A 27,405-nucleotide genomic window follows, 5' to 3' on the forward strand; every position below is an offset into this window, starting at 1 on the left:
GAGGAGAGCAAATAGTTACAGTGGAGAAAGGGAATTAAAAAAATAAACCAAAAACCCCTTGAGGAAGGAAGAGGCAAATGTTCGATGGGTGACTCACGGTACGGGATGACTAATCCCGTCAGGGCACAGCTCGGAGAGCGCGGGGAGCGCGGGGCGGCTGCGGGACCCGTCGAGGCACCGGGACCGAGCCTCGCTCCGCTGCGCGCAGCGCCCGGCGAGAGCCGCGCTCGGAGGGAGGACAGGCCGGTCCCGGCAGGACTCCGCGGCCGGGGCCACCCCGCGGCCGGGGCCACCCCGCGGATCGGCGGCGGTGACCTACTTTCCGCCGGCTCCTCCCGGCGCACGGCACCGCCGCTGCCCGCGCCACCTGCCCGGCGCTGCCCGGGCCCCGCGCCCGCGGAGCTGCGCTGCTCCCTGCGCTGCTCCCTGCGCTGCTCCCTGCGCTGCTCCCGCACGCTCCGCTCCGCCCCGCACCGCACTCTGCCCGCGCTCTGCCCGCGGGTGCCGGCGGCGGCTGCCGGTGGCGGCGGGGCGGGGAGCAGCGCGCCTGTGCAGTGCCGGGGGGCCGGGCCCAGCCTGCCGCGTTACACAACCGGCCGCCGCCACAGCCGAGTTTCACAAGTCCCGCCGCGGCTGCCCGCAGCCCGCGCCCCCCGTGCGCCAACCCCGCACCGCGCCGCGCATCGCCGGCACTGCTCCCCGCCCTGCCCGCGCTCATGCCATGTCACCGCCGGGCAGCGGGACCCCGCGGCGAGCGGTAACCCCTGTCGCCTCGGGGACACCGCGCCGGGGCCGGGCATGGCACTGAGAGCGGCTCCGGGACGCGCATCCTCCTAGACGGTACGTACGGCCGCGGGGGCCGCCAACCCTGCCGGGGCGAGGGGTGCGGGAGGGGTGTCCCCGCACTTGCAGCCCGGAGGCAGCCCGGGAAGAGCCCCCGCTGCAGGGCCGGTACCCGGCACCCGCCGCTCCGCCCTGCCCTCTTCGGACGCTGCCAGGACGGTCCCAGGTAAGTTCTGAAGAGGAAAACTGACAGCCACAAGTCCTCTGATTTTTTCCTTAAAAAATCCGTGTACCGTCGGGACGGGCACGGGACGCAGCGCAGGGTGTCCGGGGGGCTCTGGCTGTAGAGGGCAGGCGGGAAGGGCACTCCGGGACAGGGATGCAGGAGCGCTGCGCATCCCGAGGCTGGGCACCGACATCCCTGTCCCTCAGTGCCCACGGACCCCGGCGCATGGAGCGGATCGGGAGTAGCCGAGGGCTGAGCGCAGCTGAGAGCTGCGGTGATTTCAGGCTGGAGGAAACCGATATTCTGGACACTGAAATCGGTCTGATCACAGTTTCTCGTTCTGTCTTGAAGTTTCGTTGTTCAGGGAATGTGTTTGGCTGGAAACAGTGTGGAGAAAAACCTCCGAAGTGAGTCTTGCACCTAAAGATAACATCTGGAATCCAGGTTGAAAAGTCACTCTTCCTACCAGGGTTGTTGTGTCATTTGATTTTGCAGAATGTTTACATTCTAAGAGGGAAATTAAGAAGGCTTTGAAAGTCCTTCATATGTTCGAGCCATGGATTTGTGAATGGTAACTCCACGCCTTGGTCCTTAGTAGCAGAAATTGTGAAGTGATTGCTCTGGGCAGCTCACACTGGAAGCACAGGTCGGAGCTGAGCCCTGTGTGATTCATCAGTGAGGTGTCACACGCGCTTTGGAGAGCTCTAGTCCTTTGTGAAGTGCCACAGTCCCTGAAGGCAGAAGGCTCCCGAGCCATCGCAGAGCAAGTCCCTGCTCGGTGGATTTTGCAGAAGTCCAGCAGTTCAGTCCCTTTCTGGGGACAGAACTGGAACCCAAGTGCCAATACCCCTGATTCCTGAATGAAGTCTTCTTCAGCAGGGCAGTGGACCCGGAGATAATGTCCCTGAAATCAAAGCTGTTAAAATGCCCCATGCCTTACCTGCCTGGGACGGTGCCAGGATCACCTGGGGAGGGCATGATTATTTATTAGATAAAATTTATTTTGCTGTGTGCAGTGAAAGCTGTGGTCCTGATTTCACTAGTGGGATGTGCAGTTCTGGTGTAGACGTGAGAAAATGTTAGGAGTCACTTCATTTTGAGCAGAATGCCGATGCTCCCCTGCCCTTATTTTGCTGGATCATTGCTGGCTAATCCCTACCTCTGGAAATGGGAATTTGCCTTAAAGAGACAGCTAGCTCTTCATGGGTTTGCTATGCAGGCTTTAGAGTCCTCACAGGTCTAACGGATGTTGTTTGAAGCAGCAGACAGTTTCGAGAGTGTGCAGTGTGAAGCCCTGGTGCTGAATGTCTGATGTGGTGTTTTGGTTGGGAATTTGTGTAATTTTTATAAACTTCCTAGGCTGCAATGCCTCACCATCGTTATTTAGTCAGAAAAATACATTTGGATTTTGGGTTTTTTAGAAACTGTATTAAAAAAAAAAAAAAAGGACCAGTCTCCTGTAATGTGCTAATCAGAGTAAGCCAGTGTGTCAGTGCTGCACCAGGGAGGACCAGACCCCTGGCACTGGAACAGCAGCACTGGGGGCTCTGTGGCTGATGGAGCCCTGACAAACCCAGCAGGCTCTAATGAGGAGAGGAGGCTCCAGAGAAAGCCAAAAGTTGAAGTTTATGTGGAAGGGAGGCATTTGTATCTCTTGGGCGAAACATGTTTGCTACCCAATCTTTAGAATTTTTCTGGAAGAGGTGATAGGAAAAATGCAAATGGCTTTAGGAGTGGTTGCTTGCTGCTCACTTATCCTGATCAATCCAAGCTGTGGATTACAGTTAGTTGACTTAGAGGAAAAGGTAAAATTGGTTTGAAATTCTTTTCATAAATTGCAAATTTCTGTAAGATATGTGATGGTTCCTGGGTTTTAGCCACTGAGACTGTATCTGTATTAAATTATTTTTCTGGTTTAAGACATACATCAAGTACACAAAAATAGCTTAGCGTTAAAGATTAAAATTAGCAAATGAGTAGTTCATAATTAAAGTCTCATGATGGAGGAAGTGGCATTACATTGCAGAGATATTAATGTCAAATCCAACTTCTGCTCATTAGTAGTATCAAAATATTGGTAGGATGTCTTTATAGTTTGGAGCCAGGGCTTGTCTGTGCACAGAAGCTGCTTTGTTTTGCCCTAAATTACGCAACCTCCCAAGATTCACGTGTAATGGTACAAAGGTTTTAATGCCAATGTAGCTCATTCATTCAAGACTGGGGAAATAAGCTATGTGCCTATATCAGAACAACTGAATTCAGGCTTGTACTAGAACAGTTATGGATAAGTGAAATAATATGGTTTTAACCAGACCAGTAAAACCTATAAAAACCAAAATAGCATGAACCAGTGTTTTCTGGTATTATTGAAATGATAGACTTCTCTATCACTTCAGTTCCAAATCTCTGTTGGGGAAGTCAGGCAGGTGCAACAAGTGTATTTATTTGTTAGGACCTGGATAAGACCTTTCTTTCAGGTGAGTTGTGGCTCAGCTGGGGCCATGCTCTGCTCGATGTCCCTCTGCAGCAGCAGCTCTGTGCCCACCAGTGGTGATGGGCTTGCCTGGCTGCAGCTCCACCAGCTCTGTCCCATCCTCAGCCCAGGCTGAGCCCATTCCTCTTTTTGCCTTGTTTCACTGCAACTTCTGGTGTGGCACAGTGTGACTTCTTGCCCTGTGGCCCATAAGCTGAAGGAGCAATGTCCCTGTAGAAAAGTCCTGCAAGACCTTATTTATTGTTACTCCAGTCTCACTTAAGCCCAGGTTTAAGGGAGGCTGAGGTAGTGCCAGGCCCCAACAGGCACTGTGTGCACAGCTGGGCACATCTGCCCAGCCCCAGAATCACCAGATTCAGTCAAACCACAAAGGCGTGTGCAATTAATGAGAGAATTTGACCTACTTCATATTCCTTTATTGGCTTTGGCCTTGTCTACATGGGGAGATTATGCCAATTTAGTTTAAGTCTGTTTTTAAAGTGATTTGATTAACCTGATGTGACCTCGTGTAAGGACATTCTTATTTTGGTTCAAATGAGCTTATTTGGGTTCAACCAAAACCTGCACTTAGTCAATTTGCACAGAACTGAAATTAGACATGCCTAAACTGGAAGGGGAACTGATGTCTCTAAATAATGACACAACTTTCTCATGAAAGCAGAACCTTCTGTAGAATCTGGAACAGAATGTAATTACTGACAAATCTGCAGGCAAGTGAAAGCTATTCATAGCAAAGTTTTCAAAAAAACCCAAAGAAAACAGGCAAATCTTAAATATCTTTATTTAATATGAGGAGGCAAATGAGGAGGTACCAATAATCCCAGTCCTGGAATACTGAAAGCAGTGACACAGGTCTTGCATAGCTTTCAGCAAGGCTCTCCTATGGTTCTTCAGATGCAGAAGAGGGCAAGCATTTTGTTCTGTACAGGGAGTCCCTATAGGGTCAGAACACAACAAAGCAGTGCAGGAAGCTATAGCCCAGCTGTTTTGAACGCAACAGTACCCAGCGTCTCGTGACGTACTTTGTAGGAAAGAATCATTAGACATGGAAATAATGAGGAAGCAGGCTAAATTACACAAGATTATATCAAAGATGGATTGTGATAGACTAATCTAACATCTTTTTCGTATAACAGATTATATAGGGGGGGTAGGGCAGGAATGTAGTTTATTAAAGCCAGGCATCTGATACCATGCCCCACAAGATGTTATGCCTTAAAATGAAGATGGTGGTTCAAGACAAGAATTGAAAGGTAGAAAAGAACCTGGCCAAAGAGAAGATACAACCATTGCATGCGAATAAAGTTGTCTGAATGGAAAGAGGTGTTCAGAGAAAGTCATCAGGATGGAGAGAGATGGAGTTCCTCCCTTGGCACCGTGCTTGGGCACCTTGAGGGGATCTGCTCTGACCTGTGTGCAGGGTCTGGGTGTGTGCCCAGGAGCTGTGTGGGAAGACAAAAACTTGGGAGGTATTGTCAATACAGAGGAGGATCAGATTATCATATGAAAGGAATTTAGATGACTTTGTTGATTGCGGTGATAGACATAAAATGACATTTAATAGTGCTGAGTGCAAATTCGTGTAAAGTTGTACGCATGGAGACCAGTAACAAGAATTTCCAGTGTGAAACAGGAGCTCATCAGTTGTCCATGACAGAAGGGAGAAATGTGGATGCACTCACTGGCTGCTCAGGAGATACCTGGGAGCAAACACTGAGATACAGCTGTGAAGGACACCACTGACATCCTTGGATACCAAAGGAAAATAATATGAGAAATTCAGGGAAGTGTGATAGGATCATTGTACAAATCATCAGACAGAGTGTCAATATAAGATCTTTCCATTGCTTGTGGAATGGCCCATTGGCATTTTGCATGGGTCTGGACACCCTCATCAAGAAAATGTTAAATTCCAACAGTAGGAGGGCTAGAGATGTGGTTACACAAACAGACCATCAAAGTGAGGCTAAGAGCATCATTTGTTTAGCTCTGGCCAGTTGAAACAATGAAGGGACAGGTTACATTGGGATTTTTTACACACAGTTGGCACTATATGGCAAGAAGGCAGAAAAAAAACCCTAAAAGATAACATCTGCACAAGGTCAAATTGTCTGAGTTGGGCATGAATAAATTTGGGTGGGGAATTAGAAGAAAGCTTGTAGCTACCCAAGGACTGAAGTTGCATAAGAGTCTTTCAATTAGAGTAGTTTTGAGATAGATCTTGATAATCTTATGAAAGAGATTATACAATTAAATTAGAGAGTTCCCGGAGATAGGAAATTACATTTGCAGTGTGGTCATATTTTTAATGTATGCTTGAAAGGAGAATGGACCTGGTTTATTTACACTTTTAACCCCATGTATCAAGGCTTCTGCTTGATAAAAGGCTTCTGCTTTCCTGGGAGCTGAGGCAAAAAATAATTTTCCCTGTTGCTTCAGGTTGGAATCCTTTTTCTCCCGTATCTGCCTTCCTCTCAAGCACTAAACACTGAAAACATACAGTGCAGACTCCTTGTAGCATTAGACAGACACAATTGCCTGCAGATTTTTCTGGCATGCACCCTGGTTCAACCTGTCCATCAGATTTTGGGCCAGAAATATTTTTCCTTCAGACTGTGTTGCCAATAACCGTATTACACTTCATGGTGTATTTTCTGGGATCTGTTGCTGGCATTAATGAACTCTGTGTGGCTCCACAGACTTGCAGCACTGGCAGTGATCTTTGCCTACCCTTTGCTGTGGCACAACACAGTTTAATCTTGCATGCTTCTGATGTATATCATGAGTTTATTGTATGACGTGAGGATGTGTTCCTGGGCTTCTGGTGCATCTTGGCAGGTTGAAGAGATATTGTTAAGTAGTCATTGACAGTGTTGTTTTCCAAGACTGGAGTGCTGGATTGGTGTTCCCTTCTAACATGATATTCCTAAAATAAGTTGGAAACCTGGGCTTAGTAATCAGCTCTGCACTGGTGCTGATCAGAGCAAAATCCTCTAAATCATGCAGGGTAACATCTACAAGAAAAAAATGATTGCTGACTATTAGAAATTAATTAGTAACTTTAAAAACACAGTTTGGTTTGTGGAAAGTTGAATATATGATGTCCATCTTATTACAAGAAAGAAAGAAAGAAAGAAATAAAATGAGACAGAAATGAAGCAGGCAAGGAAGAAGAAAAACAGCTCAACTTAGCCTGCAGCAGAGATCGCCTACCTGCCAATCTGCCTGTAAAGGGAAATTGAAATATTGAAAAAAGGCAACGCGATGAGGGTAACACTGAGATGGTAGAAGAGGAAGTGTGTTAACCAAATGCCATGGAGCTGTTGAAATGCATTGAATCATCTGACTGACTTGTATTCTTAGGCAAACACAATTCTACAATTGATTAATTTGTCGACATTCCTTTGGTGCACAACGCTATGGTAACCGAGAGGCTCGCTAAACATTGCTGCAGAGAACGAGAACGCTGCAAAACAGCTTTCCTTGGGAGAGAGGGAGGGAGGGAGGGAGGCAGAGCAGGACCTTGGAGCTCTGCCTTTGGAGGAGTGATGCACACACACAAACTGAGCTCCTGGAATTGGGCTCCTGTTGCAGGTGAGCATCAGGCACTTTGCTGGCCATGTACATGTTCTGGGTATGACCCAAGAGGTGACCCTGGCTGACAACTGCCTTCAGCACTTTTGCTACCTGATCTTGGCAGAGCTGACAGACTGGGGACAGCTATATCACCCTCCTGCTGGATCCCTGTCACCTGGTGTCCTGAGCAGGCAGGGACAGCAAAGGATTTGCTCTTTTGGCAGTGTCACAGCTCACAGCTCAGCAGACAAATGCACTGGGCCTTTTTCTTCCTATGGTTATGGAATATTCTGAGTTGGAAAGAACACACAAGGGTCATGGAGGTGTTCCCCCTCACCTAGAAGTAAATGTGAGGTGCTTGGTTGAGCGTCAGCTAAAGGCAGATTGATTAATTGGTTGGCTAATAGGTAAAGGCAGAGATATTTGTAGGTGTGTTTATTCTTGTTTACAAAGTGCCCAAGCCTAGGCAAGATTGTTGAGTATGTAGCAATGGTAGGAATCATATCCATAAAAATGCTAATCTCCTCTCTTGCTTCATCTGTTCAGCCCACAAACACACGCATGCACACATGCTTAAAATAAACTAATAAGGTTTGTAGGTTCTCTTCTGGACTCAGCCTACTTTAATCTTGGTTTAATGTGCAGTGCGTTGCTTCTGGACAATAAAGTTTTGATCATAAACAATATGCTAAGTAAACCATTTTTTGGAGTAATTAATGAACAACAGATGAGCTGATAAGAGCTCCCATTGCCAATAGGTATTTTGCACAGACATGGCAGCATTATGGGAAGATTTTCAAGCCAATACAGAGACTTTATCTGAAGGGGAGGAGATCAACCCCTCCCCTGATGAAGACAAAGGTTGGACTTCCACCAGGTTCTGTGTGGGGACCTCTCCCAAAGTATCAGCTGAAGAGAAAAATGTCCCTGGGAGTCAGTCCTTGGGTTTAGGCTGTTCAAAGCTCTGCTGCATGAACTGCAAATAGGTGTTTATGTATAGAGGAGGATGCTGTGTGTTTGGTCCACTGTTGGCTTGTCACAGCAAAGGCAGCAATTAGGGAGGCTGTAATAGCTGGGGAGGGTTACACCCCTTGCTGAGGAAGTTTGACCATAAACCTGTTTGTCCTGTCTCTCAGTGCAATGTACACTGGCTCGATTTACAGTAACTTAAAAATGTTCGCTCCGATCAAACTGCTTCCAGTCAAATTTTATTGAGTGATGTATTAAGTGTGTGTGTTAAGCACGTCACGTGAGGCAAAAAGGTGAGACTTGGGTTGACTCTGCTACTGATGTATATATTAAAGATGAGTATTAACAATTTGCCTTTTCTCTTAAATGGAATAATTGTAATGGCTTCCTTTTGGGGCAGGCTTTTCATGGAAAGGGCACAGCAGGAAGTATTAATAAAACAAACTCATAGTGCTAATCTTAACACCTACATTTTCTATTTAATTTTACTTATGCAGAGGGCTGACCCTTGTCATTAGTGGAGACAATGTGTCAACATAGGAAAAGTGAGTTACTGTATTTTCTTTCCACCATAAACCCTGGGGTTAGCCTCCCACAGGGCAGCAGTGATGTGCAGCTGTGTAATTGCAGAGGGAGCTTACACTGGCCCTTGAGTGCCTGCCCTGGGACAGGCAATTCTTATTGCCCATTCTGCTGGAGCGTGGACTTCTGAGAAAGCACTTTCTTACCTGAGGCATCTTCACATCTCCTGGGACTTGGCCTTTCAACAGCAAGACCTCCTAGTATCTGTGTCTCACTAGGAATGGAGGTGAAGTCCATTACCTGGGGAAGCTTGCACAACTCAGGAAGCCATGCTGAAAATTATGTTACACGGGAAAATTGTCTGCAATTCTGTTTTTTTACTTTCCGGAAGTAATTCAGAGTATGGAAGTAGAGGCTCCCAGAAGAAGGTTGTTAGAAGGAAAGTGTATATGATTCTGCAATAGTCCTGGTATATTGTTTAGAAAGGGCAAAGATCCATTATTGCCTGAAATGGGAGAAGAATAAATGCAATGGACTTAAATTGCCACTAAACCATTTGTAAACCTGAAATGAGGCTGAGCGAGATCTTTGTCCTCTCTAGGGCACATGTTTTGAATCTGGACCTGAATTCCTTATATTGGATATATTCACAGTTAAAAAGGCAAGGAGTGTTAGAATGGAATCTGTTTGTTGGTAACAGGCTGTTGTGACTAGAGAAGAATTTCTGTTTTCACTTGAAGGATGAAAAAAAGACTAACGCCAACAAGAACAACTTCTGTGTTTTGATTTTTTTTTTTTTGGAAGAAAGCACATGAGTATTAATAAATGATCCAGCTGGGATGGCATCTTTCTTAAAAATTGTCCTTAGAGATAGTGTATTTTATTAACAACATGCATTTGGTTGTAGAGTAAGTAAAATTTTATAAATATAAATCATCAACTTGTTTCAAAAGTTGCAGTGCTGAGGAAACTGTTCTGAGATTTTCTAATATAGTCTGGTTTGAATTGTTTGAATAAGAAGAGATATTGGTGAATAAATCAGATAATGAGCTGCTTTACATAGAAGGCATAATGCCTGTTTATGATGTATAGAGCCCTTAAGAGAGAGGAATTGCCAGTTTAATCTTCTTTGGATTGTGTTTGAAATCTACTTTTATGCAGCATTTCTGACTGTTTCAGAGATTACTGTTCAGACACTTACATAGACTTCATTTTTATTTGAATTACAGCTCTACAAGGTCGTTTGCAGGCAAATGTTCATTTACCTGAGTCGTTTTTTAGTCCCTTTACCTCGAAGTAAAACTTTGTAAGTGCTGTCAGAAGTTTTCTTCTGACCTAGTTGCTCTTTTCAGAACTTAGGAAGCCCAGTTATCACCCTTACCAGAAGGAGAAGTAATAGAGACCAATTATTTTGTCATTGGAATCTTTGGCACAATGTGGCAGAGCTTTGCAGTTGACCTGAGAGGGATGAAGATTTCTCCCTTGCTCTTGCAGAAATAAAGAGTATATTGGCATAAATACTTTTTCCTACTTTTTTTTTGTAAGTTCTTGTGATAAATTTCCTGTGGAAAAGTGGATTGCTGGGTAAATTAGCTTAACTAAACATTAATTTTGTCACTCTAATAGTGCATAGGCATTGACTCTTTACCCATGAAACTGCTTTTATTTGAGAAAAAATGTGGATTTTATTTTTGTCTTTCCTGACATGAACATCATGCTTTATGAGGGCATCATGTCAGTCTTCTTTATTAGCACCTGATTTGTCTCACAGCCTTGCAACACTTGCAGCAGCTTCCATCAAAGGGCACTGGTGGGGAAACATTGCTGAAAGGGTGACATGCAGTGCTGGAGTGTGGCAGAGCAGGATTGCTGCTCTGCATAGAGGAAGCAAGCATCTGGGAGATATTAAAAACTTCTGACAGGGGTAGGAAGATAATTCTCAAGATAATTCCACATTGAGCTCTGCTCTAGCTTCTGTCTCCTGCCAGGCTTCCCAAGCCCTGGGTCACAAGGTTAGAGAAAACTGTGGGCTGATTGTGTCATCCTTCACCTGCAGGTGCAGAGCTTCCCCATTGCAGTGAACCACCAGCAGACCCAGGGAGGCTGTCGTCACCCTCCTATTAAGGATGATGGTTTCTAAAACATTAACATTCATGTCAGGTCTAGATAGGGATCAGCAGAGGCTTAAATCATTGTCAGGAACAGATGTGAGATACCTAATCAGTTATTTCCTAAGGAAAATGAGTTTGATTGCATGAATAGTTGTAAATATTTCATTCAGCAGTTCAGCTACTACAGCAATGGTAAACAAGCTTCGGAGGCTGAAGAGAAGCATTTTGTGCCACTGCACTTGATTTCTTATTCATTTTAACTTCAGTGTAGAAGAAAGAAGTTTAGGTACTTTGGATTACATTTTGTGACAGCACAGATCATAACAAGGAGCTCGCTTTGAAGGCAGCCAAACAGAATCGTTCAAAGGCTTGGGCTGGAATGGACCTTCAAGATCATTTAATTCCAACCCCTCTGCCACAGGCAGGGACACCTTCCACCAGACCAGGCTGCTCAGGGCCACACCCAACCTGGCCTTGAACACTTCCAGGGAAGAGGCATCCACAGCTTCTCTGGGCAGCCGGTGCCAGTGCCTCACCACCCTCTCAGGGAAGGATACCATCCCTGCCCAGTTGGTGTCAAGCTGTGTTGGTGAGCACAGCCCTTGGGTAGCAGCTGAGCCAGGATTAGGTGCTCTGTGCCTCGGATCTCTGCTGGCTCTTTGCTGGCTCTTTTTTGCTGGCTCTTTTTTGCTGGCTCTCTGCTGGCTCTTTTACTTGCTCTACGTAAGCAATAATTAAGGATACAGCTTTAATTTCTTGTTTGTTTTGTGCTTCTCACTTGTTAAAAGCAAAACCGAATTAAATTGGAAGAAACTTGGGCATTCAATCAGGGTGGGTATAATACCAGTTTCGAAGCAGATAAGGGTTTCACTACTGATCTCCTGCAGAAAGGCTGATGAGAGGGAGGAAAGGAAGGAGGAAGTTAGCTTTTCTCTCTGTCTAATTGAATGTTTTCCCTGTTTGAGTTTCAGTTAAACTACTGTGTCGTTTGCTTGTGATTTTTAGCAGATGTGCACGTAAGCAGTGCACAAAGGAAGGAGGCTTGGAGCACAGATGATGTTTGCCTCTCAAACACAGTGTGGAATTCTGAGGAAACTGGGACTGCCAGCTAAAGGTCATGGGCATTTTTAACTTCTGCTGTTGGCTTCATACTCCTGCATAGATGTTTGTCAGGAATCTTGCTGGCCTTGATGGTATTATGTAGTCAGATTATCACAGAAACAAGCTCCATGTTTTTTTTATGCATGTACATTACAGTGTGAGTCCTTTCATCAGCTGATTTTAATGTGTATTTTCTCAGCAGCCTCATTTTGTTAAATACAGTAACAGACATTGTTATTATATGGTTATAAAATTTAAGGTGCTTTGGTCAGGAAAGCCCTAGGTAACAAACTGATGTTTACCCTAATTCTGGAAAACACAAATAAATCCTGCTGTTTTCACTCAAGAATTACGCAGATGGAAAAAAATAGAGGCATGTGTCAATGGATCTGGCCAAATGAAAAGCCAAGTTCTTCAATACTCTTTTCACTCTGTCCCAGGTGAAATATGTTCTCACTCTGCAGCCTTTTCAGCTGGCCTGGTTTCTTACTTGAAAACCAGGGACCAGAAGTGTCAGTAGGTTCAGATCCACCATCCTTGCCAGTCACATCCGTACAGCCAGGGTTGCTCAGCAGGATGGCAGTGCCCACTGCTATTGCCATTAACTTCCTTAAGCAGAGGAGAGTTATCCTTTAAGAGAGAGGGACCCACATGTTTCATTTAGTGGTTATACTGGAGTCTTCATTTTGATTGATACTAGGAGGATTCTTAGTACTGGCCTATTGCAGATGTGAAATAAATAATATTTTACAATATTCTACATGCTTGCACAATTGTAATAACCCATAGACAGAATATAGATGTCCAGGAAAGCACATATGTCCCTAATCTCAGGGATGCCCATCCTTAAGCAACATAACCAGTTCTCTGTCCTGCATCCTCCCTCCATCATTGGTGAGAAATCCCCCTGTCCATGCTGCAGGGAGGGACAAGGGACCCTGCACTAGTCAGAGCAGCTGAAGAGGCCAGAGCCTCTCTGAGGGCATGGCAGCAGAAATGTTGCTGTTTGATTGGTTCCCTTTCCCCTGACATCTTTGTTTAATCAAGTCTTTTTTTATATTAACATTATCTGGGAGGTACACATTTTTTCTGGTCTTCAACAGTTAAAAAAAAAAACCTCCAAGAAAATCCCCAAAGTGAATTGGACATTCAGCCATGCTGAGTCATATTTTGTTATTATGGCTGATTATCCAGCCAGCCATGCAAATAAACTGCAAGGGGAAAAGAGGATGTGTGTGAATAGCTTATCTACGACAGAATGAGGCCTTGGGTCTTTGTGCATAATATGTGTAACAATAATGACCTAGTATGAAAGTGTTCCAGTGACTGACATATTTGCAGTCTAAAAAAGATAACAAAGTAATGAGAGAGAGATCTGTGGATGTTTATCTGCTCTTTTCTTCTTCCTGAAGGGAAGTTTTACTTTCTCATTATATTTCTAGCACATATCCATGGTACCATGCAGGATGATGAATGTGATTGCAGTTAATTGTTTAAATATTCCTTTATTCCTGAAGCTTTCAAAACAAATAACCATCTTTTGAGGAGCTAGCTGGGAAGTGATGTGGGCAAGATAGTGCAAAAGAGAATATTGGATGTGAAGTTAAAAGTGCCTCAGAGAAGAGAAAGAGAAGTGTGGGGGATGCTTTAAAAAAAGGAGAAAAAAACCCCAGATATATGATTACCAATACCAGTTATATTATTAGCAATACCAGCATAAGCGGCAACAATTCTTGAAGAAAAACTTGTCAACTTCAATAGTTCAAATCCATCTTTTGTGTACCAGAGAAGGAATTAGAGTTGGGTCAACATCTTTTCTGTTGCATAAGTCTTCTCACGTTACTTAATGCAAATACTACAAATGAGTACGACTTTGTCTGAAATACATTTGCTGACTATATTTATCATCTGTCTTCTTCATAGTAAACAAGAAGAGACATCTGTGGAGAAGGTCTGGTAGCCACAGAAAATATTTTGCATCATGGTCTCTAAGTGGTGCCATTATGAGCTATTCTCAGCTCAAAGAGCCGTTCTTTAGGAGAGCTGAAAGACAAATGTATATTTGGTGTTTGGGTCCCTTTGCCACCATATTATATATTTGTCATGCAGGAAGTAAAACACTGGATGGAAAAGTGCCACTTCAAGACACCTGTGAGTGATTTTGGAAATTGCGAGTAATGAAGTGGGTTTTCTCACAATAATGCTCAAGTCTAGCCCTTAATCATGCACTTGAAACAAGTGGGCTCAGACCTTATGAAAGGTGTTTACTTACTCAGCTTTAAGGCACAGGCCGAGAAATTACTTGATCGGATTAGCCGAGTTTGAATAGGAACAGCAGCAAATAGAATCAAACGAGTGTGAATGATGCTGCTGTGCTCTCTATTAGAAAAATATCTGCCAGCTGCCATTGCAGAGAATAATCCTGCGAGATGCTGACACCTCCAGTTCGCATTGCCTGAGGGAACTGGACCAGGGCACTTCAGGCGTGCCGCTCCCATTACCTTAGCTGAACAATGCTTTTTCTCTGAAATCCTACTTTTCCCTGTTATATAAAGGCTGGCTCTTTTCTGCCTCCTCCTTCTTGAAAGGCTCTTGATGCTTACAGGGACTGAGTGCATTGCTGGTTATTCTCAGCTGCAAGATTACAGAGATGGCAGCGGTCAGGTCAGTGGGGCATGAACAAGGCTCAGCTGGAGAGCAGATGTGAGCAGATCATTTAAGGAAAGCAGCTGAAATTCTGGGAGCCAAATGAGGATAAGACAAATTTTGAAATCTAAGGTCTTTGTTTAAATTCCTTTTGACTTAGGTGCACATTATACCTGGAATGCTTCAGAATTAAACACACCAAAAGGGTAAAGAAATTTCTTATGCTTGAACTTGAATGCATGAAGCCAAAGATGTAAAATGAGGTCAGTTAGCTCAGCTGCAGTGAATCCTTTGATATTCATTTAATGGATAAGTAGATAAAACTCTGAGCTTGCAGGGAAGACTTTGAATTTTAACTACTAAAGCTCTTTATAATTTTCTCACAGCTTTTTTACATAGACTGGACATTAGGAAGCTTTTCTTTAAGAAGAGGGTGGTCAAACACTGGAACAGGCTTCCTAGAGAGGTGGTCAATTCTCCAAGCCTGATAGCATTTAGGAGGCATTTGGACAATGCCCATAACACACCCTAAACTTTTGGTCAGCCCTGAAGTGGTCAGGCAGATGGACTAGCTGGTCATTGTAGATCCCTTCCAACTGAAATATTCTGCTCTATTCTATTCTACTGAGCAGTTAAGTTGTACAGACAGGTAGTGCTGTTCCACCTCTGCTGCAATACCACTGCAGGTCTCCTCAACCTGTTTCCTCATTTCTTCTGCCTCCAAACCAGAGATGAGAGATGGTCTGGCTCTGGGAGGTCCATTAGTTCAGCAGTGTTTGGTTTGAGATACTGGTTGAAATGGAAAAGCTGAATTCTGGATCAGGAACTGGATTCTTCTCTGGCACAGGGAGGCTTTCAATCTGGTTCAGACCTATCTCTAATCCTTTTGTCATAGTATCTCCTTTTATTGAATAGCTTCCTTCTGTATTGAGTTCCAGAAATTCCAGGTCGGTGATACACATGGGAAACAGATTGCAACAGAGAGCAGATTTAATTACTCAGGTCTAGAATTACTGAGGCAGAACATTTTTTCTTCATGTTGTTTGAAAAGGGAGAAGAATCTTCCGTTTTTTATTTATAGGAAGAAGTTTGAGATCAAATTACTCTGAGCTGCCCTTTCATTGGTCATTCAGTGATCATCTGAGGAAAAAATAATGAACTGGGTTTTTCCCCCCTCCTTCATTTGAGAATCAGGTCTTACCAGTGCTACGTATTTAAGGGAGTTCTAAGACTATGGTCTTAGATGCTTCAGGAAGCTTATTTTAGGAGGGAGGACTTGACTGGATGCCAATAGACAGAGCTAATCACCAGGACATCTGGATTCACTTCTTAACTCTGCTGCATGACCTTGGGTCAATGATTTAGGTCGAGCTTTTCCAAAATGTTCAGCATTTGTAGGTGCTTATGCCAGATTTCAGCATTACTGAAAATTAGGCTGTAACTGCATTCACTGTTTCAAATTCAGCTTCCCAAAACTGGGACACTTGTAAAAAGGAAACAGAAGTAAAATGTGTGCCCCTGTTTCCTCATTTGTACAACAAGGATGGATAACTGTGTTTGTAGAGTGTGCCAAGACTTCCTGATGTAAAAGCATTAGACAGGAGAAAGGATGGCAGCAAGCTGCTTGCAAAGTGTCAGAAAAGTAGACATTGTTCAGTAGAAATCAAAGGATGCTGAACAAGGACCAGATTTCTAAGAGCTTGCCAGCTGAAGGGCTTCCCAGACTGTGTAGAGGACCAAGCAGATCTAAGGAAGAGCAGAAATGACAAAGCCAAAGGTTGCTGGCTGTCTGCAGACTGTCTGTGCAGCATCCAGCCCATCCAGCTGCCTTCCCACCTGCTCCCAGCAGCAGAGGAGCAGCTGAATTGCCCTTTCTCGGAAGGGGGATCCAGAGCCATAGGATTGATCCCAGTCAGGTGATGCAGGTGTGGGAAGCCATGTGCTCCTAGCAGGCTCTGATTTGTGTCACACACAGTCGGTCTGTGTGTCAGGTCACACCAGAGAGGGGCAGATCTGCTGTGCAGGGGTGGAGCAACTCTGCTAAATATCTGCTCAGGCAGTGGAAGAGTCCTGATAGTGTCGAGCTCCTTTCCTGAAACGGGCTGGGGAGCTGCTAGGCTCTTCCTGCTTTCTGGGCAGTGAGCACATCACTTCCATGGCTGCATCCTGGCTCCAGCAACAACTGTGGCTGCTGTCTGGATCTGAAGTGAGCTGAAGCACATTTATAGAGAAATGGCCAGGGAGAAGATGTTCGAGTTTGAAAGAAAATCCTCCAGTCCACAAATAGCTCCTACCATCTGCTGGTCCTGCAGCCTGGGAGTGGATGGATCATGAAGCCAAGTCCTACACGGTGGTTTTGCCCCCACTGGAGCAGAGCTCTTTGGAAGAGTGGTCCTGGAAACACCTAGGACCCACTCCTGACCTAGCTGAAGGCCCCTGCTTTTTATTGTACAAGGCAAGCAGACCCTTAGGCCTCACATTTAATTTTGCATTATGAGTTCAATCTCCAGCACAAGCAAACACAAAGCACAAGTGCTCATCTCCTTATCTGTACCATCCTTGAGCATCTGAAATGCATTTTATATACAAGATGGAGGAAGGCAAAGAAGAAACAAAGCAAAAAATGTATTGTTTGAAGAGAAAAAGAGAACAGCTAAGGACAAGAATGCTACTATTGCCTCTTTGAATGAACTGGTAGTTGCTGGGGGTGTTCTCTTACTCAGAAAAGTAGAGGAGAAGGTATTTAGTTTAATTAGATCCCTTTTGATTTCTTTGCTGTCTAATAATTACATTTATTCTGTGCACAGGGGGAGTTCAAAGATAAAAGTAGGAAGTTTAATGACACATAGACTTTATGTAGCTCTCTGCTTGGGATGAGTTTCACCAGTAGTAAATAGAAGAGCAGAGGAATTACAAGAGGGATTTCAGGGTGATGCATCCAAAAAAGCAGCTTTGACATGTTTGTCCTCGTACTTACCTTGTTGCCAAAACAAAATCCAAACCCGAAAAGGACCGGGTGACCTCCCTTCATGCCACCAATGCAGCTGATGTGAGCTGTGTCCTCTTGGTGGGAGTAATGCACAGCACCTCCAAGGGAGAGGGTGATTTCTGCTCCCTGCCCAGCCGGCGATCCCTGCAAACAGAGCAGGAGGTGTCAGGGTGCCCAGCACCAGCTTTGCAGGCAGTTCTGCAGGCAATAACACTGCTGACAGAGCAGAGTGCTGGTTTATTTTAAAGATATCCCTCACTGGTTGGCTCTGATAGTGTTAAAACTCTTCTGAATGAAACCCTGAAATGAGCCAGAATTTCAACACCAGGTTTATGATCAAATGGTGTTCAGATTTTTTAAGCTGGAGAATTAATAACTTTAGGAGGAATTTTTTTTAGCTTGTTAACTGACTCTTTTCATTGCCGAAATTTATTGGGCTAACCTTCCCACACCCCCCACTCCTTTGTGATTTGCCAGAGAAGTGAATATGATAGGAAGTGGCCTGAGGCAGAAGAGAGGGAGTTCTGCCCACCTCCCTTCCCATGCACCCAGCAGGAATGGTTACTTAACTTCCAACATCAGGAGGTGAGCGCTGCAGGAGTCATCCTGAATGTCACCACTGCTTTCCTGGGTAGAAATTGCTCTCGGTATTTTTTTGCAAATTGCTCTGAAGTAAAATATGTGTTTATGCACTCACCCCCACACACATGCATTTGCATCATTTGGATAAGCCAGAAACAGAAGCAGAGCTTTAAGAGCTGGAAATTTTGGAGAACATTCTGTTCAAAAGACTTCTGACCGTTCACTTTCAATATTCTTGCCTACTCTTTAGCTCTATGTACCTTTTCTGGAAGCAGTCCCATGAAAATACACAATCTCAACTGCTGCTGACAGATTGACTGTGAACAACTGCCTTTGCTCCTATCCTACATGAAGGAAAGCTATGTTATTATATGAGGACTATTTGGCTCTATGTCTGAGTCAGGTATGGTAAAGAATTGTTAATAGGTGAGATATCATCATTGTGTTGTATCTTTACCCTGCAAGGTTCAGCAATTTGCTAGAACAGAACAAACTTGGCTGGCTATTTTCTCCAGTATCTGACAAAAATCCTAGAGAACAAAATGTTCCAGTAATCATCTTTTCTTTTCAAGTATCTGTTAGTTTTTAATCCTTTTCTGCCTTTCTTTTGTCAAAAGCACCCTATACTGGTTAAAAAAAACAAAACACAAAAAAACCCCAACATACCACCATTGTTCCTGCCTGTATCTTTCATTTCACTTCTGTGCTGAATCACAGTGTTCTGATACAGCCTTTTTTATGGTGTAATTGTTTTGTATAATCCATTTTGTTTGGGCACCTCTTAGCTTCTGTCTGAAGTTGTTACTGCTATAAATGAATGTAGTCATAAGTCTGTCACAGGTAACAAGCTAAATTTAGAGCTCAATAAACCAGGGGAGAGTATGCTGTAGATAAGTGAGTGCATTCAGATGCACTGGTTACAATAGTGGCACAAAAAGTCCACTTCTGGCAGGTTAACAAAGGGGGAACACAGACCATTTGGTCCCCTCACCCGCTGACCACCATCACCATGTTTTAATAAAAAAAGATGCTGTGTAAATATATAGTCATGGTACCCCCGAAGAGTTGCAGGGTGTGCTGCTGCCGTGGACAGGTGTGCTGTGCTGGAGCACTGCCCTCAGCCACCACTCTGGGGATGTAGGGTGGTGTTTCTGTAAAGCTTGGAGCTGCACAGCTCTGCCACTGACCTGAGGGAGATCACAGTTCCTCCAAAGAGGGTCTCAAACTGGGACTGGGAGCTGTCTGGCAGGGTAGGACCCAGTGTCCCTGGAGCTGGACCAAGGTGCCATGGGAGCCAAAACCCATCGGATCCCCACCAGCACAATTCCTAAGGCAGTGTGTCCCTAAAGAGAGCCTGTCAGTCATGCATGTCTCAGACCTGGGCAGGCCAAGATCCTGCAGTGAAAGGCTGGGTGATTGATTGTCAAAACTGAGATCATTGTAACTTTCTTTTTCTCTTTTGCGAAGAGGAAAATTAAAAACATGGAGAAGAAAAAGCAATGAAAAGATGAAAGCAGGTGATATAAGAAAAAGCAAGATCTCTCTTCAAGAGAGATCCAATTCCCTGCATTGTGATCCAGTGGATGTTAAGTAAGGGGGATAAGTGAGGGAAGGGCAGGACAGAGTGAAGGACAGCAGGAAGCAAGGCATGGCGAGGAAAGGAGAGGGTGAAATACATGCAGAAAAAACTAAGCAAGCAGATCAAATAACACAGATATGCAGCTCCTTTGCCACACCTGGATTAGTCTTTGCATTTCTGCACAGTGCTTGGCGCTGAGCTGTGACACAGCAGTGCTGAAGCCTTGCCCTGTGGCTGCTCTGGCAGGTGGGAATGCCACAGCCCTGCCGAGCTGCTGCTGCTGTTGCCACTGGCTGTGGCACTGGGACAAACATTTGTCTCTGTGTGACAGGAGGATGGCTGGGAACACAGGGTGGGTGGCACAGCAGGGCCAGGACTTCAGTGCTGCTGGGCATCAGCAGAGGTGTTGATCCTTCCTGTGCTAAACAGCCATAGGGATTCAGCCACACTGTTTGGTTTTTCAAATGCCATTTATGTAAGCATCTTGTAGTTGAATCAGTAGCACTTTACTGAAGAGGTTAAATTCTGCCTTTTAAAAATGAAATCAGCTGTTCTGCTGCCAACCATAGTTGTGCCCTCCTGTTGCCTCAAGAATAATGAAACATTGGCATACTGACATATAAATCGTATTGCTGGAGAAGGCATTATCTCTCTGATTTATGACTGCATTGTGCCACAAAGTGCAGCATCTTGTAATTGAGGGCTCTCTGATGAATTCATTGCATGCAAAGTCTGTGGAAATTATTAGCACAGCACATTTCCGTAATTAAAATGTTTCCTACAGTGTAGATTTGAAGACTCCCTAACTGCCGTATGTTACTTTAATGCAAAATTCTATGAAAATTTAAAGATGAGCAGAACAAAGTTTTTATGCATAGAGAATGTTTTTCATTAGACCAGTTGTTATATCTGGGAAAAGCAATCAAATCATCTGGGTTCAGGGACATTTTTAGGTGATGGATGAAGGCTTTATTCATTGCTGTTCACAAAGAAATGGGCAGCATCTCACATAAAACTATGTTTGCCTTGCCATCAGTGACATAACCAAATAATTTAAATTTAAGCAATCATGAAGCATTCATAGGAACTGTTGGTTTCAGTGCGCAAGTCTGACTGTTCCATTGAGAATTATCCTAAGGTAATGTTAATATTTTGATGATTTGCAGCAAGTCAATAAATAAACATTTTCTTTAGTCTCAGGTTTAGAGTTTTAGATAGCTCCTGAAGTTAGATAGTTCTGCAAAACAGAAAATTAGAAAAAAAATCCCTCTGCCATTCTCTCTTCAGTAAAAAATATGCCAGAACATAGCAGATAGCATGGAACAATGCTTTAACTACTAGTTGTTGTCTGCAAGATCCATTTGTCTTGTTAAGGCTGTCATTTGGCCACGTTACCCTTTCTGTAACCCTGGAAACAACTTCAAATACTGTGATATTTGAAAAGTCTAAAATATTACATGCCCTTAAAACACTATGAGTGGTTTTTGAGACTCCCTGTACAAAGGAGGAAAAAAATAATTTTTCTTTACAGAGGGCATTAAGCAGTGATGGATGTGCATTGCTTTGTGAGAAAGCTGATCCTCACCTGTTGTAGGTGGGATGACAAACGATGCCAGCAAACTGACAAGTTCCCTCTTTACCTGCCCACAGAGTTCAGGAATCCCTCTCTCAAAGTGTTACAGAAGGGGATTTTCAGGAGGCAATAAATAAATTTTGATCCCTCTGGTTAATACAGTGAAGGTCAAAGAGATTCTATCTGGAGCTATTTAAAATGCTCTTAACCTGCAGACATACTGCTGTCAGTAGTGCTAAGTGCCTTATCTGGCTGAGGAGTGTATACAACCCTTATGAAACTATTCTTAAGTATTCTGGTTACTATATTTAGCTCTGTCTCATAACAAGACAAAGAGCACTTAGCTAAATGTAGTCCTGAAGTGCTTAATCCAGTTAAGATTATTTTGTCCTTAGGTGTCTTCTACTAAGACTTCTTCTAGCTCACCGTCCTGCTGCATCATGCAAAAGCTGCTCTGTCTGGCTGGGCCTATGAATTCTTTTATGGCCATTTATTCTGTGAGCTCCTCGACGTCTGGTGCTGGCTGAGGGCATTGCTCACGTTTTTTAGGGAGCTTCATCCCTCTGCCTCTGGCAGCTCACATCAGCTGTGCTGCAGCAGGGTGTGGTAGCTCCTGCTGGAGACTGGAGAATCCAGGCTCCATTCCCCAGTTTAGATTCAGTGAGCTGTAGCTGGACTGTTGACTTTGATTGTGACCAAACAGCTTCCCTCAACTTGCTGCTGCTCCAGCTGGGTGGGAGGCCAACCATGTGGATGAGGCAGAAAACCCACCAGGCTTCCTGGGAGTTCAACAGTTGTTAGACAACCTGTGGGCAAAGTTTCTATAAAATAAGTTACTATGAAATAATGCCTTGCAATCCAAGCTCAAGAAAAATCCTTTTGTTTAGCTGAATTTTTTCATGCTTAAGTTCAAATACAAAGAACATTCCCTGAAAATTTGTGGTAGATATTTCTGCATATCCACAAGCATTTTTTATAATTTAATCCATTGCTTTAAAAATAATTTTCTTTATACCTGCGTATCTCTGAACTTATCCCAAGTCACCAAAACTTCTGTAGGGGTTATTCTTCTATAGAAGAAACAACTGTGTGATTTTGCTAGAACAGCACTGAGGGATGAGCAGCAGTGGTAAGTGCCTCAGCTCAATAGGGTAACAAATAACATCACAGGCTCCTTTTGAACTGGAATAAAAGTGTGTCACTTGACTGGTGTACAACCACTGTGAGTACAGAGACAGAGCAGATCCACTGAGTTTAGGTTTGCTACGCAGGTGTTGTTTCCAGCTGCAGCTTCACTGAGGGTGTCAGGAGTTATGTTATATTTTCCCTAGATTTTGTGTGTGCCATCAGTAGCAAATCTTAAAGGGATGCCTTAAGTCCATCCACAGGTGGGTGGTTGTGGCTTGTGCTAACTTTTGTTGATCATGTTTGTCTTGAAGGAGGTTTTGGTTGCAAGATTTGATAGATGAGGTGCAGGTCATACTTCTGGTTTTCACAGCACAGCAGGTGAACTGTCATACTTTGGAAGAGCTCCAGTTGATCCTCAGTGGCTCCAAGCCAGTAGGGACATTCCGCCACCCTGCTGGTCACATAGCTTTTTGGAATCAGAGGTCATGTTGGCCTTCCTGGACTGCTTCTGTGGCAGCAGGTGGTGCCCACAGAGCCAGGAGCCCGAGAACCTGGTCCAGCTCCCATTGCTGGAGGCTTTGCTGAGCTTTCATCAGCCAGATTTGGGCATGTTTCTAATTTGTGGTGGTAGACTTTTCTCAGAATGAAGTGATTGCTGCTTTCTAGACTTAAGTCTTGCCTGCAACTGTGTTTTAACTGGACTTGCTTTTCCTTCCAGGATTAATTTTTCTCCATCTCTATTTACATGGTGATAAGAAGTGCTAATCCCACTCTGTCAGTCTGGACTGATGAATCTGAGGAATAGAACAGGTAATTTCTAATTTGGCTTGTAGCTTTTGGTGACTCACGCAGTGAGAACCACTCCCTCTCTATGGAGTATGTTCATAACAAAAGAATTCATACAGTTTCTTCTGCCCAGGTCATCTGCAGCAAGGGAGATCCTTGCCCTGGAGCAGGGAAGGAAGAATAAAATTTTGTAGCTGTTCCTGTGAGCTTTGACTTCCTGACAGTTGTGGGTGGTTCTATTTTGCGTTACTGTTATAGCTACCAAGTTGTTTGAGCTTGGAGTATCAAAACAGAGAAATTCTTTAGGATGTACCTATTGAAAAATGCCCCTTGAGTTCTGGGCAGCATGGGAGGGTTTTGCAGAGAAAGTACTTGCTGGAGATGGAGGCAGATTGGTGCTGATGGTGGAGACAGGTGCAATTTCCTCTTTGGGGTGTCTGGTGGGGTGCAATCCAGCAGAGCTGACCTGGGCAATGTGGCATGGAGTGACAGCAGCTGCCTCACCTGAATCTCCCTGGCCTTCTGTCCCTCAGACTCAGCCCATCTGAGTCACAGAAAGCAAGGCACCAGTGAAGAAGATACCCTTGTGTTGAATTTTCCATCATTTAATGGGACTCGAGAGTACTGTGTCCTTACTGGGAGTTGTTGCCTGCTGTTCTTCTTCACTGGTTAGTGCCAGGTGAGGAGGTTTTAACTTGGAGGCTTGGTTCATCTCATCCAGGACTCAAATGAGATGATGTTGGAGAAGTCCACCAGTGCCAGCAGCAGTCATTGGCTGCAGGATGCTTTGGATGAACCTGTCTATCATATCATCTCTTAGATATCCTGATAATACCCTGCTGTTGCCTAATACTAATCCTTTAGGGGATTAGCACAATTTCTTTCTTTCTGCTGTGTCCATGCACTGGGAAAGAAATCTCAGATATGTTTTAAGCAATGCTGTGCTTGAAATCAACCAGTAGCCTGTCTGATTTCCCAAAACAGGACAAGCTGTGGTGCTGCCTGGTGCAGACACCAGGTCAGATCTCTCTGTTTTGCTCTCACATTTGCCAGGACGATGCTGATTCCTGTGCAGAGTTGAGTGCTTCAGCAGGATTCCCTCTCCTGGCTCAGAGGGCAGTACAAAGGCAGGCTGAGAGGCATGAATTCAATTTCCCTTTGAATTCATGATGTTGCAGCTGAATGTTTGGGCACGTAGCAATAGTCTTGCTTCTCATGCCTCAGTGCCTGACTGAATAAGCAAGGAAGGACATGCCAAGAGTGGAATTTGGGAAAGGGAAGATTGAAACATCTGGGAGGTCTTAAAGGACCAACCAGTACACTCCATATTTTGACACTCTTAACAAGACATGAGAATATGTCTCAGTAAGTACTTCTGTCTTTTCTTTGCAGAGCCCTGTGTTGTGTAAACGAACTGATGGATGAAGATGAGAAGGACAGGGCAAAGAGGTATGACGGGATGCACTCCTGGAGGAGAACTGTAAATGCTGTGTTGTCCACTGATGTCAGAGGCAAAGCCCCCACACAGTTTACAGGCTGTGTACAGCTGACCACAAGCAGCATAATTTAAGTCACCATTTTCAGGCTCCTCATAGAGTTTGACCACCTCTGTAAGGATTTTCTGTCTGAGTGGTCCTTACATTACATTGCAGTGCCCTCAGGATCTCGTGCTATCCCATGGCTATTTATTATATTGAAGCAGGACTCCTAACCTGGGATTTTATTGGCATCAAGCAGTACTGCTCACCTGGGCTAGAGTTCCCTGTGCTCTAGCACAGGTCTGAGTTAGTCTCCTGTCAGAGAAGCACTTGGCTCAGCTCTATTTAGTCATTGTACACGAGTGCCAAAACAGAGATGGCTGTGAACATAAATGCTGGATCTGAGAACACCCAAATGCCAACCTAAATATGAATGGAAATGCTTTCTGCATACCACCCTCGGTCTAGATCACAGGAAATATGTATCATCATGAATACACTTGTAAAGCAAGTTAATTACTACTGGAAGAGGTTGTATGAAAAGAGCTTTGTCTCAGATATGAGCATTGGAAAAAACACTTTGGAAGCAACTGGATGGATTTGCTTTCTCCTTTATTGTTTTTAGTGGAGGGGACAACCCTGATAAAACATTTATAAGTTGTATTAATGTGAACTGAAAACTAGTCTGAAGTTCTGCAGCCAGACTCTTAACCTGTTTCATATATCACAGCAGTAGATTTTCAAGACCACATACAAGATTTTATTCTTCAGTTCAGTTGTCTCTGCACAGTCTTGCCTCTTGATAAGCTCCTTTTGCAAGTACAAATCAAAAAAATCCTTCACATTTTGACCTTTATATGTATGTGTACTAACTGCAAAACAAAAGTTCATTAAAATTAGATGAGCAAAACATGAACATGCATGAACATACATTTCTCTTACTGGAGAAATTTCTCCCATAACACCTTGACTATCACTGCTTTTCAAACAATGGGAACTGCTGCTCAAATGGATGTAAGTATACAGTCCTTCCAAAATTAACCCAAATATATTTATTACCTCCAGGTGTTCCTTGCTGCCGGTGTGTCCAGTCTTGCTACAAGGCTCTAAGTACCAGCAAAATCCTTGTGTGCAAGCCCAATTTTAAACAAATTAACACCCCCAGCAGAGTTCAGATTCTTGAACATCAAGTGTTTTGCTGGGGCAGGGTAGTTTACCTCACCCTGGTTAGAGCTGTAGGTCCTTCATTCTGTTTAGTGGCATTTATGTTTGTCTCCCAGGGCATCACGCAACAAATCTGAGAAGAAGAGGAGAGACCAGTTCAATGTCCTCATTAAAGAGCTTTGCACAATGCTGCAGGGCCATGGCCACCCTCTCAAGATGGACAAGTCCACAATACTACAGAGGACCATCGACTTCCTACAGAAACAGAAAGGTACAGGAGGATTCTGGCTCTGCATCAGTTTCCACTCAATTAATGAAAACTGTTTTTCCCAAGCATCTCAGACATCCAGAGAGGACATGAGCCTAAGTGAGGGGCAGAATAAGGCACAGCAGTTGGCCTCAGGAAGTGGGCTAGAGCTGAATACAGTGCTGACCAGTTAAACATAGATAGATTTGAAAAGATGCAGTGCTGTGTGCTTTTTACTGTGAAGACATCATTTCCCTCATCGGCCTCTGCATCCCCATGGCCTGCTTTGTGCCAAACAAACATAATCTGAGGAGGCAAAAGCTGAGGAACAGCACCCATTATAAAAATCAGAGGAAAGGGGATTCTGTGCCATGTTCCCAAGTCCCTTGGATTAGGAAATGACTGTCAGCCTGCCCTGCTGCCTGGGCACTGACAAGAGCCTTTCTGATATGGCTCCAGAATTGCAGACACCCTTTGCTCACAGGGATGCTCCACTACTCTGAAATTAGCCCATTGACCCTAATTTTTTAGGGTTATCTTCAGACCCCCCAAAATGTCTCCATTTCCCTTTCTTGATTTCTAATGCATTTGTATCATGATGGCATGGAAAATGACTGTTGCATGCAAGAAGGCTTTGTGTGAAGAATGATCTGAGGATGATTCCTCTAAAAGCCTCTTTAAAGAAATCTAGAGTTACTTGAAAATGAAAAAAATCCAAGTAGCATGAGTCATGTTGCTTTTTTGATATTTTCTCTTTAAGAAATCACAGCACAGACAGAAGCCTGTGAGATTAGACAAGACTGGAAGCCTTCATTTCTTAGCAACGAGGAGTTCACCCAGTTGATGTTAGAGGTAAGAAGAAATTAAATAGATTAGTGAGAAATAATCAGTTCAGTGGAGTAGTTCAGGGATATACAGTTCCTTTTCACCTGTAGGTCCCAATGTTAATGATTTCTACTCTGCTGGCACATACAATACAAACCTGACAGAGACCAATGTTGTGCTAAATGCTTTGCAGACACAGAATTAAAAATATGATTGCTTCCCCTTAAAGATAAACGGCTTTTCGTCTAGGAATGAAGACTGGTTTGGCCCAGATTTGGCCTGGTGAGAGAGGAAAAAGAGAATTTCCTTTCTCAGAAGAGCTGCTCGAGCTGGCAGTTTTAGGAAAAACTTGAAAGGGCCTGAAAAAAGCAGAGCAGATCTCTTCCTCCCACATGCCATTAGCCAGGCAGCATCGGCTGTGCTGCCTCTGCAGCTGCTGGCTGAGCTGCTGTCCTCGTGATGGGAGTGCTGCCTCTTTTGCTTGAATTGCCTTTAAGTGCATTCAGGAAAACAGCTCTGATACTCCCACATCTAAAATGCTTTGCCTATCTAGAAACATCCCCCAATCCTACATTTTCTCCTTTCTTAAGGATGTGGCTCTGGGTTTGTGCTGCATGCTCCTCTGG

The 27,405-nt window shown here is 44.2% G+C and overlaps 1 protein-coding gene across 5 annotated transcripts in view; it reads left to right on the top strand.

The window, feature by feature from the left end:
• Positions 1–502: 502 nt before the first annotated feature.
• PASD1 (PAS domain containing repressor 1) overlaps positions 503–27,405 on the top strand; it is a 52,606-nt gene continuing 25,703 nt past the window's right edge. For 3 of the 5 annotated variants that reach the window (XM_085060337.1, XM_085060340.1, XM_085060339.1), the window contains exons 1-5: positions 503–840; positions 22,998–23,089; positions 24,458–24,514; positions 25,824–25,978; positions 26,715–26,806. In XM_085060337.1, coding sequence (XP_084916463.1) covers positions 24,483–24,514; positions 25,824–25,978; positions 26,715–26,806 — 279 coding nt within the window. In that variant the 5' untranslated portion in view covers positions 503–840; positions 22,998–23,089; positions 24,458–24,482. Of the gene's footprint in view, positions 841–22,997; positions 23,090–24,457; positions 24,515–25,823; positions 25,979–26,714; positions 26,807–27,405 lie in introns of those variants that run through there. The other 2 variants (XM_085060338.1, XM_085060341.1) reach the window with 2 other exon arrangements.

Source organism: Lichenostomus cassidix, chromosome 4A (assembly GCF_008360975.1).
Source record: "Lichenostomus cassidix isolate B80296 chromosome 4A, HeHo_3.0, whole genome shotgun sequence".
Classification (NCBI taxonomy): Eukaryota; Metazoa; Chordata; class Aves; order Passeriformes; family Meliphagidae; genus Lichenostomus; species Lichenostomus cassidix.